This window comes from Anolis carolinensis, chromosome 3, assembly GCF_035594765.1.
Source record: "Anolis carolinensis isolate JA03-04 chromosome 3, rAnoCar3.1.pri, whole genome shotgun sequence".
In the NCBI taxonomy this organism is placed as follows: domain Eukaryota; kingdom Metazoa; phylum Chordata; class Lepidosauria; order Squamata; family Dactyloidae; genus Anolis; species Anolis carolinensis.
The window spans coordinates 110,095,217-110,115,456 of NC_085843.1; the positions used below are offsets into that span (position 1 = coordinate 110,095,217).

The window sequence follows — 20,240 nt, forward strand, 5'->3', positions numbered from 1 at the left end:
TTCTGCCAACCTAACAGTTCAAAAACATGCAAATATTAGTAGACCAATAGGTACCGCTTCTGCGGGAAGGTAATGGCATTCCATGCAGTCATGCTGGCCACATGACCTTGGAGGCATCTACAGACAACGCCGGCTCTTCGGCTTGGAAATGGAGATGAGTGGCAACTCCCAGAGTCAGACATGACTAGGCTTAATGTCAAGGGGAAACCTTTACCTTTACTTAAACCAACAATATAATAAAATAATTAAAAATTACTTCAAAACATAGATTAAAAACAGCACAGACTGATAACAGCCCTTCTTTTGTTAACAATCTACTCCCAAAGGCTTGATGGAATAGAATTTATTCACCTGCTGCTGAAAAGAAAACAAAGAACGAATCATTCTAATGTCATTAGTGAGAGGGTTCCAAAGTGAGAGAGTAGCCATGGAGAAGGCTCCCTCTGTTCCACCAAACATGTCCATTAAGGCAGTGGAATAGTGAAGGGACACGGGAAAGGCAGGGGCATGCCCCCTTCTGTAGCCTCTGGTAACTTTTGCTGGGGAACAGCATTCCTCCACTGCCTCACCCCCATCTCCTTGAACTCATAGAAAGTTTATCTATCAAGAGTTGCAACTTCTTGGCAATCTGCCTCCTCCTCCTCCTTGTCTGAGGGCCCTGGGGGCGGGTGATAAAGCCACTTATGCTGGTGCATAGTTGGCATGAATGGACAGAGGCATCATCCTATGCGTGCCTTGCTCTGTGTCACTGACACAGGGAGCTTTTGAGAGGGACCTAGGCAAGTCTTGTACCTTAGTTAAGGAGGCTGTTTTATGATTTGGGGAGGGGAAAAATGGGGGGCAGGGAGGCTAGAGTGGCACTGCCACACCATCTTTACAGGCTGTCTGAGCCCAGGGACTGCAGGATGGCTATGAGGGTGCCTCCTGAGATCACAGTCCCCACAGCGCCCATACTTGCAAATCGGGACATTTGCAGGTATTTTTAAAAACCTGGAATAAACCTAGATGAACAGGTTTATTCCAAGTTTAAAAATCAAGTATGTTGTTTGACCTTCCCAGGCTAATGCAATTGCTATGCTACATCATGTGGCAGTGTAATGCTAGGAACTTCCATTTCCCCTTCAATTACTGTAGGGTTGCAGCTAAACTCAGAGTGAACTGGGGAACTTAAGAGGAATGTGTTTGGTAACCAAAAAGCCCAAATCTTTGAACCTGTGAACTCTGACTTTACTATGCCACTGGATAGGTGACAAGTTAGGAGAGACAGGAGAATGGGAGGAGTAACAGGAGGTAAGAATATTTTGTGAGGCTTATGGGAGTAGAAGGGGGAAGAAAACAATATAAATACAAAGTTCACCCTTCAGTTGCAGTTCAATGAATTGGGACTGAAAGGGGTGGCTGAGTGAAGTGATGCCTCCAGATCTAACATTGATACTGAATGCAAAATTAGGAAACTTGCTGTTGTAAGAAAATGAAAGTGGCAAAATTTTAAAAATTCCAATGGGAAATTGGAGCATGCTGTAAAACTAGAACAATAATAGTTAAGCTGCTGATTCCAAACTCTGTTTCCATTTGATGCCTTTTTGTAGACTTGACTCTACTCCCATGTTATTCATTTTGTGACTGATGGGCCTCCATAATTTTTAGCTGTCTTCAGATGATCTTCCTGAAGATAGGAACTTCGAGAAGCTCTGCTTTGCATGAATGAATTAGGCACAACAGTGAAAGCAATTTTTAGACCTATTGGTCCGTTCGGAATTACTTACTCTACTTTGCCATTCATTACTGAACTTCCTTTCATGCTGTGCCCCTAATAACTTCTGCTCTGTGCAAAATTATAATAATTAATATATACAAGTGGCGGGCACAAGGCTGGAGTGAATCAAATGTCCATATTAGGAACACTTTTACTGAAAAGAGAATATGATAAGGATTCTCATGCATTAATAAGATATCAAGTACTTCAATTTCTTGTTTTTAAAAAGCACATTTGGAGAATAATGGCCTTTGACCTCCCACTAACATTAACAGCACTTATAATTAGTTATTATTAGTGGATTATTCATCATCCAGGCAGATTGTTTATTGGAGAAACTCCTACATTCAGAATGAATTCCATTCCCTGCTTCCCAGGTAAGAGAAAAACCTTTTTCATTAAGTGTTGCTGTTGACTCATCCTGACCTCCATGTATTCAGATGAAGGTTGAATTCATGCACTGCTATAACAATGTATCTTTCTCTCTGCAAAACTGGAAAATCTCCAGGTTTTGAGATATTTAGTGTGTTCACTATCCACCTCATCATACCTCTGGCAGCTTGCAGTGGCGGTGCTCCACTTTGCTATGGGGCATGGGGAATCCGGCATCCCACGGTTCTCATCACCCAGATCCAAGGGAGGGGAATCACATGGGGGAAGCATGAGTGCACGTGCTGTGTGTAGCTTCCCCCCATAGACTGTATGACAACATGGGAGCACTCTCGTGTTCCCCTACCAGCAGTATGTGCCGGCTCTGCCCTGCTTCACCTACAGAGACATCACAACATCATGTTATGTGAGCCAGCTGGCTCCATGGGTTGACGGGGGCTAAAATCAGTGAATGCCACCAATTTTAGCCTAATGTGATGAGATTGTTGAATTGACTCTGCATATAGTTATCTCCATATTTTGCAGATCTGATTTTTCACAGATTTGATTAAAATGTTATCTCTAGGAATCTCTAGATCCTCCAGTATGACTCTATAGTCAACATCTTCTAGTTATACTGGTGGACATAAAGATTTCTACAGAGAACACATCCAACACAAGTGTTACACCTCTAGGCAGCGAGAGCACTGAAAACCAACACAGAGGCCAATAACAATATAATATCTTTATTAAAGCAAATAAAGTTCCAAAAGGAAATAAGCAGCAAAGTTGAATAAGCAATTGACCTTTCAGGGAAGATCAAAATTAGTCCAATAAGTGAAAGTCTTATGTCCAATATTAAAGTCCAAAGTCCAGAAACCGAAATACATTCAAACTCAGCTTGAGTATTGAGTGGGGAAAAGGAGCAAAGTGGCAAAGAAGAGTTCTCTGGTGTAAATGTCCAAAAGCAGGATTACAGGGCAAGGCATGAACTGGATGTGCAGGAGCTGAAATGCAGTCCAAACTTGGGCAAGGAGGTAGACAGGCGCCCGGTCTACTCAAGAGTAAGCGCACCTTCAGGCCGCTTGGATTTCAAGAGCTAGAGACAATGATGCTTCTCAGTAAGAAGTAAAGTTGACACCGTGAAGGAAAGTTCCCAGCGCAGTACTTTTATTGAAGTTCATAAGCTCCCCCAAACCAGGTGCCTGACTCCCTAAAACTTCCCAGGAGAACTGAACTTGCCATAGTCACCACGCCAGGTGTCTGACTCCCAAATTCTTCCCAAGAGAACTGGGCTTAGCCATAGTCACCACACTCCGCTAATCTGGCGCTTCTCCTCAAGCTTTGTCTCTGTGATCTCTCTGTTTTCAAAAAAGCCCTGCGATCAAACACTAACCCTTCGGGAGAATCTGGGAGAGCCGGCACTGTTTCAAGGGCATCCTTAACTGGCTCTGGTTCGGAGATGTCAACAGAAGGCATCTGGAAAGGAGTTGAATCTTGCTGACGTGGGAGAAAACCAAAGTCTTCTTCATCCTGGTCAGTAATGGTCACAGGGTCAGGGGCCAAAGGTGCCCGAGGCATCACAACAAGTTGACCATATAGTTGTACTGGAAAATCTAGAAATTCTTAGAGAGATGTTCTGTCAGATAAAAAAGCAGCAATTTCTTTTTCTTTCTTTTTTTTTTTTTTTGCATTTTTTCACTTTCACTGAAGTCCTCTTCAGTAAACATGACGGACTAACTTCAGTAAACATGATGGACTAACTGTACTTAAAAGCTGACGATGCATTTGTGCATCTATGCAATTCGGATCCCAGCTTTTGTCTCTGTAGATTCAATGGTAAGTAAAGCTTCACTCATTGAACAAAGAAAGAGACAACACAGATTGGACTTAAACAGATCACAACTTTAGTTATCTTTGAAGACGCATTGAGTGTAGGTATATAATTTGTTCCAAAGGACACGGAGAGTCTACTACAAGCATGCACAGTCAGGCATTAGTTAAACCCTGCAATGGCTTTCATCTGAATTTGGAAGTTATGAAAGGGGAAGTAGCATATGCACAATCCTATGCTTGCTGTTTCTCCCTCACTCCTTGTATTCCTTGAAGATCTGAGATAGAATTGAGCTTATCATCTGTAGAACAATAGGAATGCCAAAGGCCATGATTTAGAGTCCTGCATGCAAAATAATAAAGAGTCTATGCTTCTCCATATATGAAGATGCAAATCCAGTGCCAATAACTGTGCATGGAGGAAATAATTTTCTCTTTGAAAGCGGTATGTATATATGGTGACCCATAAAGAGATTCTTGAAAAAACACCAAATTTGTTTAGATATATGGAATGGTCAACTTTTATAGAAGAAAGAAAGAAAGAAATATAGTTTCCATCATTATAATTCTCAGTATGCTACTTCTGCTAAAGATTGTATAGGACCGACAAGTATGAACCCTGGCATCCATGACCTTATTGGTGAGGTTTATGGTGGTCCTGTGTTTCCAGACAGTCCAAGGAATATTGTCATAGGAAGTAAATAAAAAAACTGCAGAAAATTGACAAATTTACTCTTTTAACTCTATGTTTTGCTTTGATGTGTTATATATTTTGTTGATTCTGGGTGAAAAGCACAGATGTATATCATTCTGTTATGTCAAGGAAAGCAGTTTTTCATAGATTAGGTGATTTTTTTTAAAAGCAGTGGCTCAAAAGTTAAGCCCCATACCCACCCATTCAAACACATGGCATCAACTGCTGGCAAAAGCACCAGACACATTTTATTGGCATCAGCTTTTGTGTATTCCAACCCACATAGTCAGAGGCATCAGTGGGATTGTGCATCTCTTCCATTCTGAAGCAAGAACCTATATGGTATAGTGGTTTGTGTGTTGGAATACAACTCTGGAGGCCAGGGTTTGATTCCCTGCTCGGCTCCATGATAGGTTCAACTCAACATAAGTCAAAAATGACTTGAAGGCACAAGAATAACAATGCAGTTTGTATTCCACTGTTTTCAGGGGGAATATGTGCAACAAAAATAATTTGGTGGATTCTCTGTGTTATCACTATTCCATTAATTACTTGTATTGACCTAAGAAGTCAGACAGACCAAGGAACAGTGTTGGGTATATGGAGAATAAATTGTAAGTAAGAATAACTTGTGACATTACACAATATCATTGCCTATCACAGTTCATGTTTATTGAGGCATCACCTTAAGCTTAAAATTGTCTGCCTTTGTAGAATTTGAGCTAATATTAGATTACTTTAACTCTAATTTTATTTTAAGCTGGCAGGATGTTTCAAAATCATTAAACAGAAAAGATGAAATAACATTGTATACATTAATATTATAAAATGGATTTTCAGAATCTGAAGAGAATAAGAAACAGAAAAGAGACTGGACTGGGAAAATAAATGTTTTTCCTAATCAAAGGAATAGGGGAATATGAGTTGAAATATGAGACAAATATAAGAAAGTGAGTAGATGATGGCAAAAGGCATTATCTAGGAAATAATTCATGAAGAAGGATGGAAAGGATTATGATAGCATTGTAGCTGGATATTAAAGAGATCAGGGACTGGGAATCAGAGAATAAGCACCAGAGAAACAGGGGAGGAGGTTCATCAGGGCCACAAGGGCTGGTAAATCAGACCTTTGCTAGTTCATATTTTTCTTTTTGAATGATCATAACCTGGAGTACTTATTTTAAGGTCATTTTGTTGCATTCATAGTGGACACTGGCATCAAAATCTAAGAATGATAGATAGGACTGCTGTGTAAGTCATGTTACTATTGTAGTTTGAACTGACACACAAAAACAATATGCCCATTGCTTAAGTGTTGCAAATTAAACCTGCAAAGAATGATTTATGTTGGACTTCCAGTGGGGACATGGCGGCAGGAGCACCTTCCTAAGATTTTGCTCTGGGGAAGGAACCACGTTGAGAGGTCGGTAGAGCCTGTAGCTCCCCACCCCGGGCGGATCGAGACCCAGAGTGATGCAAAGCTCACCAGGGACCCTCCGAAGACCCCAAAGATCCCCCCTCAAGGGAGGGAGAGCGAGAGCGTCTGGAGACCCATGAGCAAGTGGACCTCCCCGTGGGAGCAAGCGCAAGCCTGCAGTAACTGCCAGCTGAACCCCCACTTAAAAGCCAAAGAAACACAGAAGAAACCAGCTTGGTGACGGGCTGGGGGAACGTAAGTTTTCTTAAGAAATTCAATCTGGAGCGGGAGGGGGAGATCTGCGCTTTTTAAAACAACAAATCAAAAGAATATCTATAATAGAAATGACAACTTTATAAAACCTAGCTAACAATTATCCCCTGCTAAACAGCGACTTTTATTACCATTACTATCAAGGGGAGACAGAAGTGGAAACTTAAATACCTTCCATAATGTTTGGATGACCTTGGCGACATATTGTTGAGTCTACAGGAGAAGAATTGGTAAACTATCTTCATAAATATCCCCCAAGTACGACTCACAAAGGAAGTGATGCAACCTACGTAGGACGTGAGAGTTCCCGGGCCCAAGGGAGGAGTAAGGGCAGAAGTAAGGGCAGAGGACAAGAGGAAGGAGGGAAAAAGGAGCTATAGGCGACATCTTTACTTAGGGCAGATACCCGGACGGGGAAAACAGCCCTAATCAACTGAAATTGACTAAAGGAGAAAGGGCCAAGCGCAACTCCACAAAGGGGGATTTAACACTTATTGAAAGGAATGAGATAGGCGATGGACCGGGGATGGAGGCACCAGGAAAGAAGAAGAGACAGACGGGAAGAAGAGGTTTTGGAAAATTGGCAGAGTTGATGGAAGAACGGCGAGGGATGAGTCAGAAAGGAAGACGGACGACGGGACATTACATAACAAGATACGACGAGATCAAATAAGTTAACACAAGGAGCATTAAGAACAGGAGGGAGCAAAGGAAAAACAATCCTTTAGGCTTATCAATAAAAAGGGTGATATCAGGAAGGAGTTAATAATCAATTAATTAAACAATAAATAAATTGACTAAATTATATCCCTCATATCAGGGGAAAATTAACTAGGATATCAAATCAATTACAATTTAGAATTAATTCTATATCAATTTAAATCAAAATAATCCTTTTATATTTATATAGAGCCATATATATATAAATAAAACAACTTAAAATGATAAAATAAAATTGGAGAAAGATCAGACACAACTACAAAAAAAGGTGGAAAATCTCGAAAAACAAAAAGAATGTTTGGATCGGCTTGAAAGAAACCAAGAAAGATGGCAACAAAATGAATTAGAGTATCAGACTGAGAAATCTTCAGGAAGACGCCAGAGAAAATATAAGATTGATAACCACTCAACTATTGGCAAATACACTGGACCGTCCTGAGGAAGAAATTGATAAAGAAATTGATAGAGTTTATCTAATTTCTACAATCTACACAAAGAAGCATAAGGTGGTCAGGGACACGATAGTACATTTTGTAAGGAGGAATATTAGAGATGAGATTTTGTGAATGAGTAACAAAAGCCGATCTGCTATCAAGGAATAAAAGTGGTGATCCTTAAAGAATTCACCCAAGCAACTTTAAATAAACATAAAAAATATTTATTTTTAACACAAGAACTTAAAAAATGACAAATTAGACTTCGCTGGGAAAAATCGGAAGGGATAATGGCTACTTATAAGGAGCAAAGGTTCTGGCTCACCTCCAAAGATAAGGCGAAAGCCTTTTATGAGATGTTAAAAAAAGAATCTGAACAGGAACAACCCATTACAACTCTCAGGAAAGGAGAGAAGAAGAAAAGACCCAGACCAGACTCGACGGATAACCCCGAAAATGATAAAGACAAACCGGTTACAGACAACTAAGATAATACTGATCATGAAAGACAAATAAAATGCTATTCCTGGAATGTGAATGGATTGAATTCACCCAATGAAAGAAAAAAAGATATTTAATAAACTAAAACGTGGTAATTGGGATATAATTGCTTTACAGGAGACCCATATAGCCCATAAACATGTGACCTATTTAACACAAAAAAATTGGCAAGGAATATCATTCCTCATATGAGGGGAAGAAAAGAGGGGTTGTATTGTACATAAACGAAAATTTACCCTCAGAATTTCAATTCAGAAATCAGGAAGGTAGACAAATAGCAGTAAGAATAACAATTGGAGACCAAAACATTCTAATATGTAATATATATGCACCTAATGGCCCAAAAACAAAATTCATTACTAATCTGAAAGAAAAATTATCAAAAGTAGAATATGATGATTTAATTTAATTGCAGCAATCTATGATAAACAGTCTGCGAGAATGATTTTTAATGGCCAGAAATCAGATGAAATATTGATTGGAAAGGGCACCCGGCAGGGTTGCCCTTTATCTCCACTAATATTTATAATGGCCCTGGAGGTCTTGATGAAAAGTATAAGAGAAGATAATAAAATTAAAGGCACAAGGATTGGAAAACATGAATACAAAATACGGGCGTTTGCAGACGACGCCATAGGAATTATAGAAGATCCAAGTGAAAACATATATAATTGGCTACAAAAAAGAGAGGAATTTGGGAGGGTGGCAGGTTTCAATCCTCACCAAAACCTAGACAGAAAAAAGCAAGAAGAGTTAAATGAGAAGACTGGAATTCAAATAACCTCAAAAATCAAATACAGTAGAGTCTCACTTATCCAAGACTCACTTATCCAAGGTTCTGGATTATCCAATGCATTTTTGTAGTCAATGTTTTCTATATATCGTGCTGAATTCGTAAATACAGCAATTACATTACTGCGTATTGAACTACTTTTTCTGTCAAATTTGTTGTATAACATGATGTTTTGGTGCTTAATTTGTAAAATCATAACCTAATTTGATGTTTAATAGGCTCTTCCTTAATCCCTTCTTATTATCCAAGATATTCGCTTATCCAAGTTTCTGCCGGTCCGTTTAGCTTGGATAAGTGAGACTCTACTGTACTTACTCTACTGTACTTTGGAATTTAGGTAACGGCAAAGAATTCTCAACTATTGACAAACAACTACGAGAAACTTTGGAAAGTATTGAAAATGGATTTGACGAAATGGAGCCATTTAAATCTCTCATTGCTAGGAAGAATTTCTTTGGTAAAGATGAATATCTTACCTAAGCTATTATTCCTATTTCAAAACTTACCTATCATACGAAATGTTAAAAAGTTTAAAGAATAGATGAAAGTCTTATTAAAGTTTGTTTGGAAAGGTAAAAAACCTAGGATAAATTACGTAATTTTGACTGATAAAAAGAACAGAGGAGGATTTGGATTTCCTGATTTGAAATTGTATCATGAGGCATGTGCTTTAACCTGGGTGAAAGATTGGATGACTTTGGAAAAGGAAAAAAACTTTAGAGGGACATGATCTCAGGGTAGGTTGGAACGTGTATACCTGGTATGATAGGGTGAAAAAAGAAAAAGGTTTTGGAAATCATTTTGTAAGATCCTCTCTGTTGAGAGTTTGGGACAAATACAAAACTCCGTTGTGGGTATCAGCTTTCAAAGCAAACCAAAGGAGACTTTTGGGCTGGATTAGATGGCCAACATATAAAGATATTCTAACCAAGAATACTACAGACTTAAAATCTCATGAAGAACTGAAACAAAAAATTAACAATATATCTTGGCTACATTACCTACAAATCAGAGAGCACTATAATCAGGATAAAAAGATGGGATTTAATACCAATGAAACTTTTTGGGATAAAATCCTGCAGACACAAAATAAATTAATTACAAAATCTATAATAGATTATTAGATTGGGCAACAGAGAAGGAAGGAGTAAAAATGTATGATTCAATGGGCAGAAAATATAAGACCAATTAATTTAAACAAATGGGAATTGATTTGGATTAAAAAGTTTAAATATACCTACACGTTGGATCTTAAAGAAAATTGGCTCAAGATGTTCCATCAATGATATATGACGCCGATAAAATTATCCAAAATGTATAAGAATGTTGAAAAAAATTGCTGGAAATGCCTAGACCATGACGGAAGTTTCTTTCACTTTTGGTGGACTTGTAAAACAACCACTAGCTACCGGATGAAGATTCGTAAGGAGTTCTAAAAAATATTCAAAAGAACATTCCCAAAGAAACCAGAATACTATCTTTTAGGTTTATTAGATAAGGACTTGACTCTGACAAAAAATGAGGATATTTTATTCACATATCTCTCGACGGCCGCGAGGATTGTCTTCGTGAAAACATGGAAACTACAGGAAACACCAGATTTGGATTTATGGAGAAACAAAGTAAGAGAGGTTAAAGATATGGATCAATTGACTTTTTTCCTTAAAAAGAACTTGGGAAACCCCATTTTTTTTTCGTGTCAGGAGCAACCGGAGTTGCTTCTGGAGTGAGAGAATTGGCCATCTGCAAGGACGTTGCCCAGGGGACGCCCGGATGTTTTGATGTTTTATTATCCTTGTGGAGGCTTCTCTCATGTCCCCGCATGGAGCTGGAGCTGATAGAGGGAGCTCATCCGCACTCTCCCCGGGTGGGATTCGAACCTGGCAGCTTTCAGGTCAGCAACCCAACCTTCAAGTTACGAGGCTTTTATCCCCTTGGCCACCGGGGGCTCCTGGGAAACCCCATAAAACAAATAGATTGGGAATTAGTAGAAAACTACTTTAGAAGAATTAATAGATTATTAATAACTGGAGTAGAATCAGGGTCAGAAGGACATTGAGTAATCTTAGAGGAAAGAAACAAGAGGACCCTAACCGCAAAGGATCAAGGAAGTAATTTTATTTTTATTTTTATGTTTTTTCTTCTCTCTCTCTCTCTCTCTCTCTCTCTCTCTCTCTCTATATATATATATATATATATAATCTGACATCTCTCTACTTCACCCATCTTTCCTATCAAGTTATTGTTCCTATCAAGTCATTGTTCTCACACTTTCACTGTATTCTATCTTCAATATCTCAATAAAAATTATTTATATAAAAAGAATGATTTATGTTTATGTGTGATACTGAGTAAGAGCTTTCAGAAGAATTGGGCCACTTAGTTCTGTAGGTATGTGATATTGGGGAAATTGAGACCTTTTTTCTTTAGTTTCTATTGTAATGCTCTCTGTGTAATTATAGGGTGTATTTTAGTATATTGTGAGAAATGGAAACTGTTGTAATTATGTGCACCTGAAGTCTTTTTCAAATACAAATTATTGGCTGTACTCATAAGATTGGCTACAAGTTGTCAGAGTGTCCCAAGCCATTAGGTTAATTAAAACAGGTCAGAAACGCTTTTGAAGCACAAAACTGCAGTAGCATCTGAAGTGCACCATATCTAACTCATCTAGCCTTGGAAAATGCAGTAATCATTATGACTTGCCCCTAGAAATTTAAAGTACTTCTACTGACAATTTATTTAAACTGTCTAGCAGTTATTTTTAATCTCTTTTGTGCAGCCATTCCATTTGTCAGAATGCAAATATAAGCCAGCTCAGTATTTGTGGAAAGGTCACATAGTTGTAGGCAATGTTATCGCCTGCCCATTTGGAAAGCATGTGCAGCAAAGGCATTGAGGCAACTGTGAACAATGCTCAAAACACAAGGTCCTGACATTCAAGAAAAACCCAGGTCACTTAAAACTAAAAAATAATCTAGTTTGTACATGACCTTTTCCAAGCCTCTGCTTCGACTTCAGGCACAGTTTCTATTGTGTCTTTTTCATCCTCCCTTGTGTTTTGTTTCAATGCATGACATGAAACATTTTCATTTCATTGCTAGGAACATAAGACTCTCATGTGGAAGCTCTCCATGTGGCGATGCCCGAGAAACATGTGAGAAATCCACTAAGAATGATCAGAGGAAGGTTGTGGAGATTACACAATGAGAACAATGTGTCCTGTGATTGCTGAATGTTATAAATAATGGCTGGAATTCTGTTCTTTAGTTATGATGTTGTAAGTTAGACATAGGACATTGTAATTGCTTTGGATTCTGCAATTGTAGTACTCTTGTTGCCACTGTTTCCCTACCTTGCCATTGTCCACACCGGGCTCCATAGGAGGAGGAGGAGGAGGAGGAGGAGGAGGAGGTGGGGGTGAGGCTGGCTGGGCCACCATGGAGCCTAGGGCGCTGCCCACTCTCAGCTGTCCCCGCCCCCTCCTCCTCCTCCTCACACCGGCGGCATCCCTACCTTGTCATTGTCTGCACTGGTGAAGGTCTCTCTTGTTGTCCCTTGGGGCGCGCCTCCCTCCTCACCTGCCTGCCTCCGGCAGTGAGTCTGGGAGGAGGAGGCAGGGGTGCACACGCATGCATGCATGCGTGCACGCAGGAGGGGAAAAAAGAAAAAAAGACAAGAAGCTGCTCAACTTGGAGGCGCCACAAGAGGCGCCTCAACTGCGCCCCCAAGAGCATGGCGCCTTCGGCAACCACCTAATGGGCCTAACGGGTGAACCGCCCTTGGTTGTCACTCCTTCACAGTGACGCTTCCCACATCACACATGGGAAGTGTCACCCTCCTTCAAGGACATGTGCTGGCTCTATTGAAGCCAGCACAACATGGGCAGGCTCCTGTGTTGTGGAGAATGCTTCCACCTGGTTGGGGTCAGGGCCTCTGCTGGAAGTCACACGACGTCGTGTGATGGCCAACATGGAGCTTTGTCTCCAAGACAGGGTGAAAGCATCCTAGGATGCTTAAATTGCCTTGTCTGATGAGGCACAGTCCCTCTTGCCAGTGAACGAGGCTGGGAAGAGCAGAAGCAGGGAGTCCTATCTCATCTCTTCTTCACAGTTTCACTTGCTGGTGGAAAGGGGCTGGCCCCATCATCCTTGAGCTCACCAGCAGCATAGGCCTCCTTTGTTTCAGACAGCTTCCTGGCTTTTAGGCGGGTTTCAACAGCTAGATGGAAATTAAGGTGTAGCTAAGACATTGCAGCCACATGATTGATGGAAGATATTGGCTAATATTTTTAGGAGCCGCCATTACTAGAATTGAACACCTTTGTTTCTGTGTAACATTGCTCTGTGCAAGAAGCAGGGATATGAAGAATATTTGTTAATACATTACATCCCCTATATCTTGGCACCAGCAACTGTACTTTCATTCATCCACTTACAACAAAATTCGACCACTAGGCCTTTTCTTAGTTCTCCAGTGCAATTTATGGTATTCTTAGTAATCACACACTGCTTTAGACTCCTTCTGAAACCAGCTTGTGCAGCAAAAGCACCGAGGCAGCTCTGAACAATGTATGGAGTTTTGCCATTTAGCTGCCCATTCTAGCATTAAAATATTTTCCTCTTTTTTCTCTTCCTATTTTGTTTATGTATAAAATAGAGCCTCAGAAAATTTAAAATAGGGATGACTTAAATTTCGTGCTATACTAATTGCCTACTCAGTCTGGGTATCTTGGTTTTTCTTTTTAAATAATGCTTTCTACCTTTTGGTCTTGAAGAAATGCAATGCAAAGCACTTTCAAAACTGTAGCATGCAGCACTTTTGAATTCTTGCTAGTAATATGGCTCTGTAAATGTTACTTTAACACTTGCTTTGCAATATTTTAGGAAATAAGCTTGCCATATAAAATACTGGACTTGAGTCAGAATCATCCAGTCAGTTCTTTTATTTTATTCAGTTTATAGACCATTATGTTCTCCAATGAGCTCCAAGTAGCCTGTTTTAATCCCTCTATCAGCCTTTTGTCATCACAACAATCCTTCAACATTGCAGGTTAAAATGAAAGGGAGTGATTACTCTGTAATGACTTTCATGAGTTTCATGACCAGATTCCACATATTGACTTGGGGATAGGAATAGGCCATATATACCCTTTTGGACTTTCGTTGGCCTCCCAAAACCCATAACATCTTCTAAAATTACTTGTGGCTCAAAAGAAATACATTTTTCTGTTGAAAAGAAAACAACACCCCTCCCTGTCCCTCAAAAATATTTTTGAATGCTGCTTTGGTGCTTCCTGAAAACACGATTCCTTCAAATCACAAAGATGACTGTGTGATGTTACTCAAAAACATAGTTGTGGTAGTTTGCATCAGTATGCAAAGGTATCTTATAGCACCTTTGAGACTGAGAGAAGTAGGTTTGCAGCATAAACTTCTTTCTGCATCTGATGAAGCAAGCCCAGTTTACAAAGGCTTGTTAGAAACTTCCTTCTTTCAGTTAGTCTCAAAGGTGCTACAAGATCCTTGATTGATGTTATGTCACTTCTGGTTACTTAAAATGGTAGCGGTGACTGCATTGTAGTCCTCCGGATTCCGCAGGAAGACATCATACTCATTTATTTAGTATCCTGCCTTTGTCCCAGTATGGGATTCAAGGTGGCTCAAAAATGGGATTGTGCATTCCTCTGCAGCCCAAATTATGACCCCCACCACCACACCAACTCTAGCATAAATACATCTGAATGAACCAATTGGCAAACTAAGCAGTTGGGCTGTAATGTATTAGTTTTGAGTATGAGCTGCCAACAGTCTTTATCCATTAGTACTTCCTTGAGCCTTCACCCCATAATCATCTCTGGCTCAGGATGATGTATTTGCATTTCTCCCTGATGACAGAAAATATCTCTACTAACAACAGGGAATATACAGCTGAGAACGCTGTAACAGTTAAGGGAAATCAGTGTAACGCCATCAACTCGAGGAACACCAAAGTCCTCTCTCAAGAGTTGTGTGAAGTCTTGGCTCTGCCTTTGCCTTTCCTTTGCTTTAGTTCCCTCTGTTTAGGCTTTCCCTATAGTGTAAAGATACCTCCATTTGTATTAGTTTTTGGGTGGAGCATAAATCCCCCTAGAGGCCAGCCTTAGTTGGTCTATTCCTTTTGCCTGCATAGAGCTTCTTTGCTAGATTTCTCCTTTTTCTGCAGTAGAGCTACAGAGACAACAGGCCTGATTTTTGTATGGAAATCCTAGGCCCATCAATCCAAAACAGGCATCCTTAGCACTATAAACACTGCATTCAGTAATATTCTTATACCATCAGTCCCAGAGACAACAGAAGCCTTTTGTCCAGCTTAGGCTTCAACAAAGAAAGAAGATTGAGACAGCCCTTGGGCTCCAGCTTGCGAGCCATTGCTTCACACCAGAGACAGAGGACTTTCAAAGACTCCAGAGAGATGACTGCAATCAGCAAAATCTCTCTTTGTAATGTATTGTTTTAAGCTATCTTTCAATAGCACCGGGTGGAGTTGACCCTTTATTCATCTTGTTTTCAGTAAATTCGTTTTGGTTATATTTTCAGTTTGCCTAAAGTGCCTCTGTATGTTAAAGATCTTGATCTTAATAGAAGGTATACAGATAGCCCCTGAGTAAAGCCAGACAGTATAGTTTCCCCAAAGGCTCGGGTGTGTCATCACAAGTTGCTTTGGGAGCCAAGGGAGGCTGATACTAACTTCATCTCTAAAGTGACTTCTGGAGTACAAAATTAGTGTTTGCATCACCTATTGTTTTATACTGTGACTGCCATTAATGCCATATTTGCAGAAAGGAGGCATATTAATTAATTAATTAATTAATTAATTGAATTAAACAAAATGCTGCAGACTAAATTGTAGTCCTTAACTATCTTTCCATTAGTTGTGAACTTTAGCAATTTCAGTGATTCTGCCCTTCTAAAAGTAGAACTTGGAGGGCCTTTTGTACCAGATCGGCAATCAGAAGATTATATGATTGTCCAAGTTAGACAAATGGAAGACTCTGGTCCTAGAAGGCGACGTCAGCAGCAGGTGAGTCTTTAACATCACTGTTGAATTTTTTCTCACAACCATGCTTGAAATCATTTTATTTCTAAGGAAGGGATGCATACTGTCAAGATTATATTCAGTTCAGAGTAGAACTAGATCTCATCAATACAAATACTAGTGTTCCCAATCATTGTTTATTTTCAGCACTATTCAGTACTGATAATGAATTCGTGAAGGGATGAAGCATGGAAGCCTTTCCTAGATCTCTTCATTGTTGCTTTCTTTACTCTGAGAGCAACATTCTGATGAGGAATTATTGTTGCCTGCTTTGGGATGGAGCCTTTGCGTTCCTTTAAGGCTGAGAGAGCATGACTTGCCCAAGGTCATCCCCTGGGGTTCCATGGCTGAGTGGGGATTTGGTAGTCACAGCCCAATAGTCATTGTACTGGAGGAATGCCTCCATGATATGTTAAAGCTCTCATATTATTTACAAACAGGTAATAATTTCCATAGGTCTTTTTCAAGATGAAATGGATATTTAGTTCAAATACACTGGGAGATGGAAAGATCTATTACTGACACCCCCAGCAGTTATATCTGGTGTGACCACTAGTGAGGAGGTTGCATCCAACAATACCTGGAAGGCTTCTCCTTGTCCATCCTTGAAATACCGGCAGATTTCTCTAGTCTTCAAGCAACTATCTCCAATTAATTGCTATTGATAAAATATGCACTGACCACTCTGAGTTATTAACCTAACAAAGCAATGGTTCTGTTTTTATTTGCTTACTGACATTTAACAAGATCTCTGTATTTGTGTGGAACATCTTCTAACAAATTAGCTTCTGACATAGTGAGTTGAGGAAGAAGAAATGGAGCAAAATCACTAATCTTGTCTTTGTTACTGAAGTATTTTATTTTTTCTCCCAGATCTTGTATAACTGGACCCTGCCTTTAAATTTAAGAGTCAATGAGCAAGTGATTGTATCAAGAATCTTTGAGATGTTAAACAGGTGAGTGTATGGTCTCAAGGTTAGCAGATGAACAGTATATGTCCAAACAGTGACATATACAAGAATAATGCTTATTATTCACCCACACAACCACAATGTAGTCCTCCTCTCCCTGTCCCAAGCTCAGTTTGGATGATTTTATGATAACTGTGTCAAATAGTTGCATTCTAATGGAAGCTCACTTGAAGTAACTGGACTAGGACTCTCCCGTCGAGCCTTTCTTTTTACTGTTCCTCCTGTTAGAAGGAAAATAAATTTGCAATGTATGGGGACATGATTAAACAAGAAAGATAGTGTCTTAGGACATAATCGCATTATAGGAACAATTTGTGAGATAGAAAGATAACAGGATTTTAATGCTCAGCATCATGCTTAAGAGTGTGATGAAAGAAGACAACATTCTGGAACAAATAAGACTATCTACTTGTAAAAGTAACTTGAATCATTTTTAAAAAAAGTTTTATAACTTTCTAAATCATGGCATTGGTTATGCTGAAAGACACCAGAATAGTTATAGAGTTTTAACAAATGATACTACTTTCTCACACTGGGAAACATAGCTATTTTTGCTACAGTCTACCAAATCTCATTTAGGAGTGAAGAAACATCCATAAGTATCCAAGCTGTACTTCAGGAATCAGAAACCATTCCTCTTTCCGTGACCTATCAATACCTTCATGCAAATGTAGAGACGCAAGTTACAATTGCATCAGTCATTTTAGCAGGTGTTTATGCGCTGATCATTTTTGAGGTAAGCACAATTATTTTTACTCAAAGAAAATAGGAATATAATTGTTTCTGACACTTAAGCTATTTTTCAAAAATACCAAGAGGAAAGCTACATCACTCTGAGTAAAATTTCATGCTGTTTTGCATTCATTTCCAGTAAATTTTCATTCTATGTTTAAACCAACCATTTCTAAGGGTTTCAGAACTGACGGCAACATTAAATTTCAATTCTGTAATAAATTATATTCAGGTTAGAAAACATTAATCAGGTCTCTGCTTATTCCTAGCCATACTTAATAGGAACATGGTTATTAAATGAGAACTGCTTCAGCACCTCTGTGCTGAATCACAGTAGACGCTGTTCTGATCCATTGGTTCCCTTTGAAACAGAAGAGTGTTAAGGTGGGATTGTAAATCTGTGATAAGAATAGAGAAAGATTTCTATCTCAAGAAGTCATTTTATTAATGCCTTTACTTCTTGTTATTGGAACATCACAGTTTTCTATCCAACGTAGTTTTGACTGTGTGGCAGAAGAGCTGGGTTAGAGCTCACTGGGGTGAATTCTCCTTTCAAACTTGCAGAAGCACTAAGGCAAAGTGATAAAATATAAGCTGGAAGGAGACAAACAATGAGATTTGTGATTAATCTTATGCAAGGAAGTGAAAAGATTAGTTGTTCCATCTGTTAGCAACCAGTGACTATTTTATATACTGCGGTAAAGATAGGCCTGCTCCTAATGAATTTGTTAATATACATTGCCGCATATTGTGTAAATGAAGGTTTAAGTCAGAACTTGGAAATATTACTGTTTTAGTCTGTAACTCATGGAATTCCTCATCTAGCATGGCTGCTGACAATGCTGGCTGAGAAATTGTGGGATCTACAATTCCTAAAAATAATTTCCCTCCAAACTATGGTTGAGATTACTCTTATTAGATTCTAGTCTTCCAGTCTTCTTTTTTGCCCATCTATCTGATCTTGAGAAATATATGGTTTATCATAGGTCTTTGGGACATGGAGATTTCAGGGATCAAGGCAGCTAAATTTGGTTACATCCTTTCAGTTAGGACTAACTTTTTGATGTCTCCCTCTCCCTACTTCAAATATGTTTTCGAAAGCTCTACCATTAGGAAAACTGGGATGGCTGCCTCACAAAGCAGATTTTGGATGCTACAAAAAGCCCATTAGTTGGGGTGGGAAGAAGTACTTGAGAAATGTTTTGTGTCAGATGCTCATATAAGTTAACTGACTTTGAATATCATGTACTTTGACTCAACTGAATGGGAGGCACTTTTTGCTGCTCCATCTCAATGTAGTACATGTTTGCCATCCCTTATCTGGAATCCCAACCTCCATCATAAACTAAAATTGTCTACATAGATGGCTGCTTTCTGATGGTTCAATGTATACATAAAATGTGTTCAATGCACAAAATTATTAAAAAGGATTAACATTCCCTTTAGATTATGTGTATAATGTACATATGAAACATACATGTATTTCAGTTTTAGATGTGGGTCCTATCTCTAAGGTGGCGCAATAGATTGAATCCTTGTGCTGGCAGGACTGCTGACCGGATGGTTGGTGGTTTGAATCAGGGAGCAAGGTGAGCTCCCATGTGTCAGCTCCAGCTTCCCATGCGGGCACATGAGAGAAGCCTACTACAGGATGGTAAAACATCCAGGCGTCCCTGGGCAACATCCTTGCAGACAGCCAATTTTCTCACACCAGAAGCGACTTGCAGTTTCTCAAATAGCTCCTGACACAAAAAAGTACACACACACACACACACACACACACACATATATATATATATCCAAGATTTGAAAAAAAAAATCAAAATTTAAACCACTTCTGATCTGAAGCATTTTGGAAAAGGGAGACTCGACCGGTAAAATATCTTAGATATAGATCCTCCAGGACAATGTAGGGCCCTTTCACACAGCCATATAACCTAGAATATCAAGGCAGAAAATCCCACAATATCTGCTTTGAACTGGGATATCCGAGTCCACACTGCCATATATTCCACTTCAAAGCAGACAATGTGGGATTTTATCCAGCTGTGTGGAAGGGGCCCTATTTAATATAGCAGTAATATTGTAAGTTATGTTGTTTGCTTGTATTCTCATTTTCTCTTTTGGCTGCAGATTGGAACCTTGGTATCTGCGGGGGTTTGGTTACAGAACCCCTCATTGATACTAAAATCTGTGGATACTCAAGTCCCATTATATAGAATGGATAAGCAAAATGGTGTTCCTTATACAGTATAAAATTACAAAAGCTTTCTGATTTTTTTTAAATCCCTGGATGATTGAATATGTGGATTTAGAATCTATGAATATGGTGGGTTGACTGTATATGTCTGGGTATTTCTGTATAACTTCAACGGGCCGCTCCACAATTTCATATAAACATTTGTTGTCTGTATACAATTTGATAGAAATGCTTTTGGTTTGGAAACTAGGAATTAAGTTAACCACTGGGTGGCACTACATGCTACTCTAAACCTTAGGTACTGCTCTTGTTCATTTCGTAATGCATGCTTTTGCCTAGCTTTCTAGCCCACAGAATGTTTTCTAGCAACAATCAGTGTGGTGCCATATTTTTTTTCACAGCAGGAAGCAATATGCCAACTTTCAAGAGTGTGGTGTTTTCTATATTTTCTCCTTCCTAATGAAATTAAT

The 20,240-nt window shown here is 39.3% G+C and overlaps 1 protein-coding gene across 1 annotated transcript in view; it reads left to right on the forward strand.

Annotated features, from left to right (window-relative positions):
- oca2 (OCA2 melanosomal transmembrane protein) overlaps nt 1–20,240 on the forward strand; it is a 279,317-nt gene that overhangs the window by 98,004 nt on the left and 161,073 nt on the right. The window contains exons 7-9 of the mRNA XM_008107105.3: nt 15,704–15,852; nt 16,741–16,823; nt 17,418–17,574. Coding sequence (XP_008105312.1) covers nt 15,704–15,852; nt 16,741–16,823; nt 17,418–17,574 — 389 coding nt within the window. The remainder of the gene's footprint in view (nt 1–15,703; nt 15,853–16,740; nt 16,824–17,417; nt 17,575–20,240) is intronic.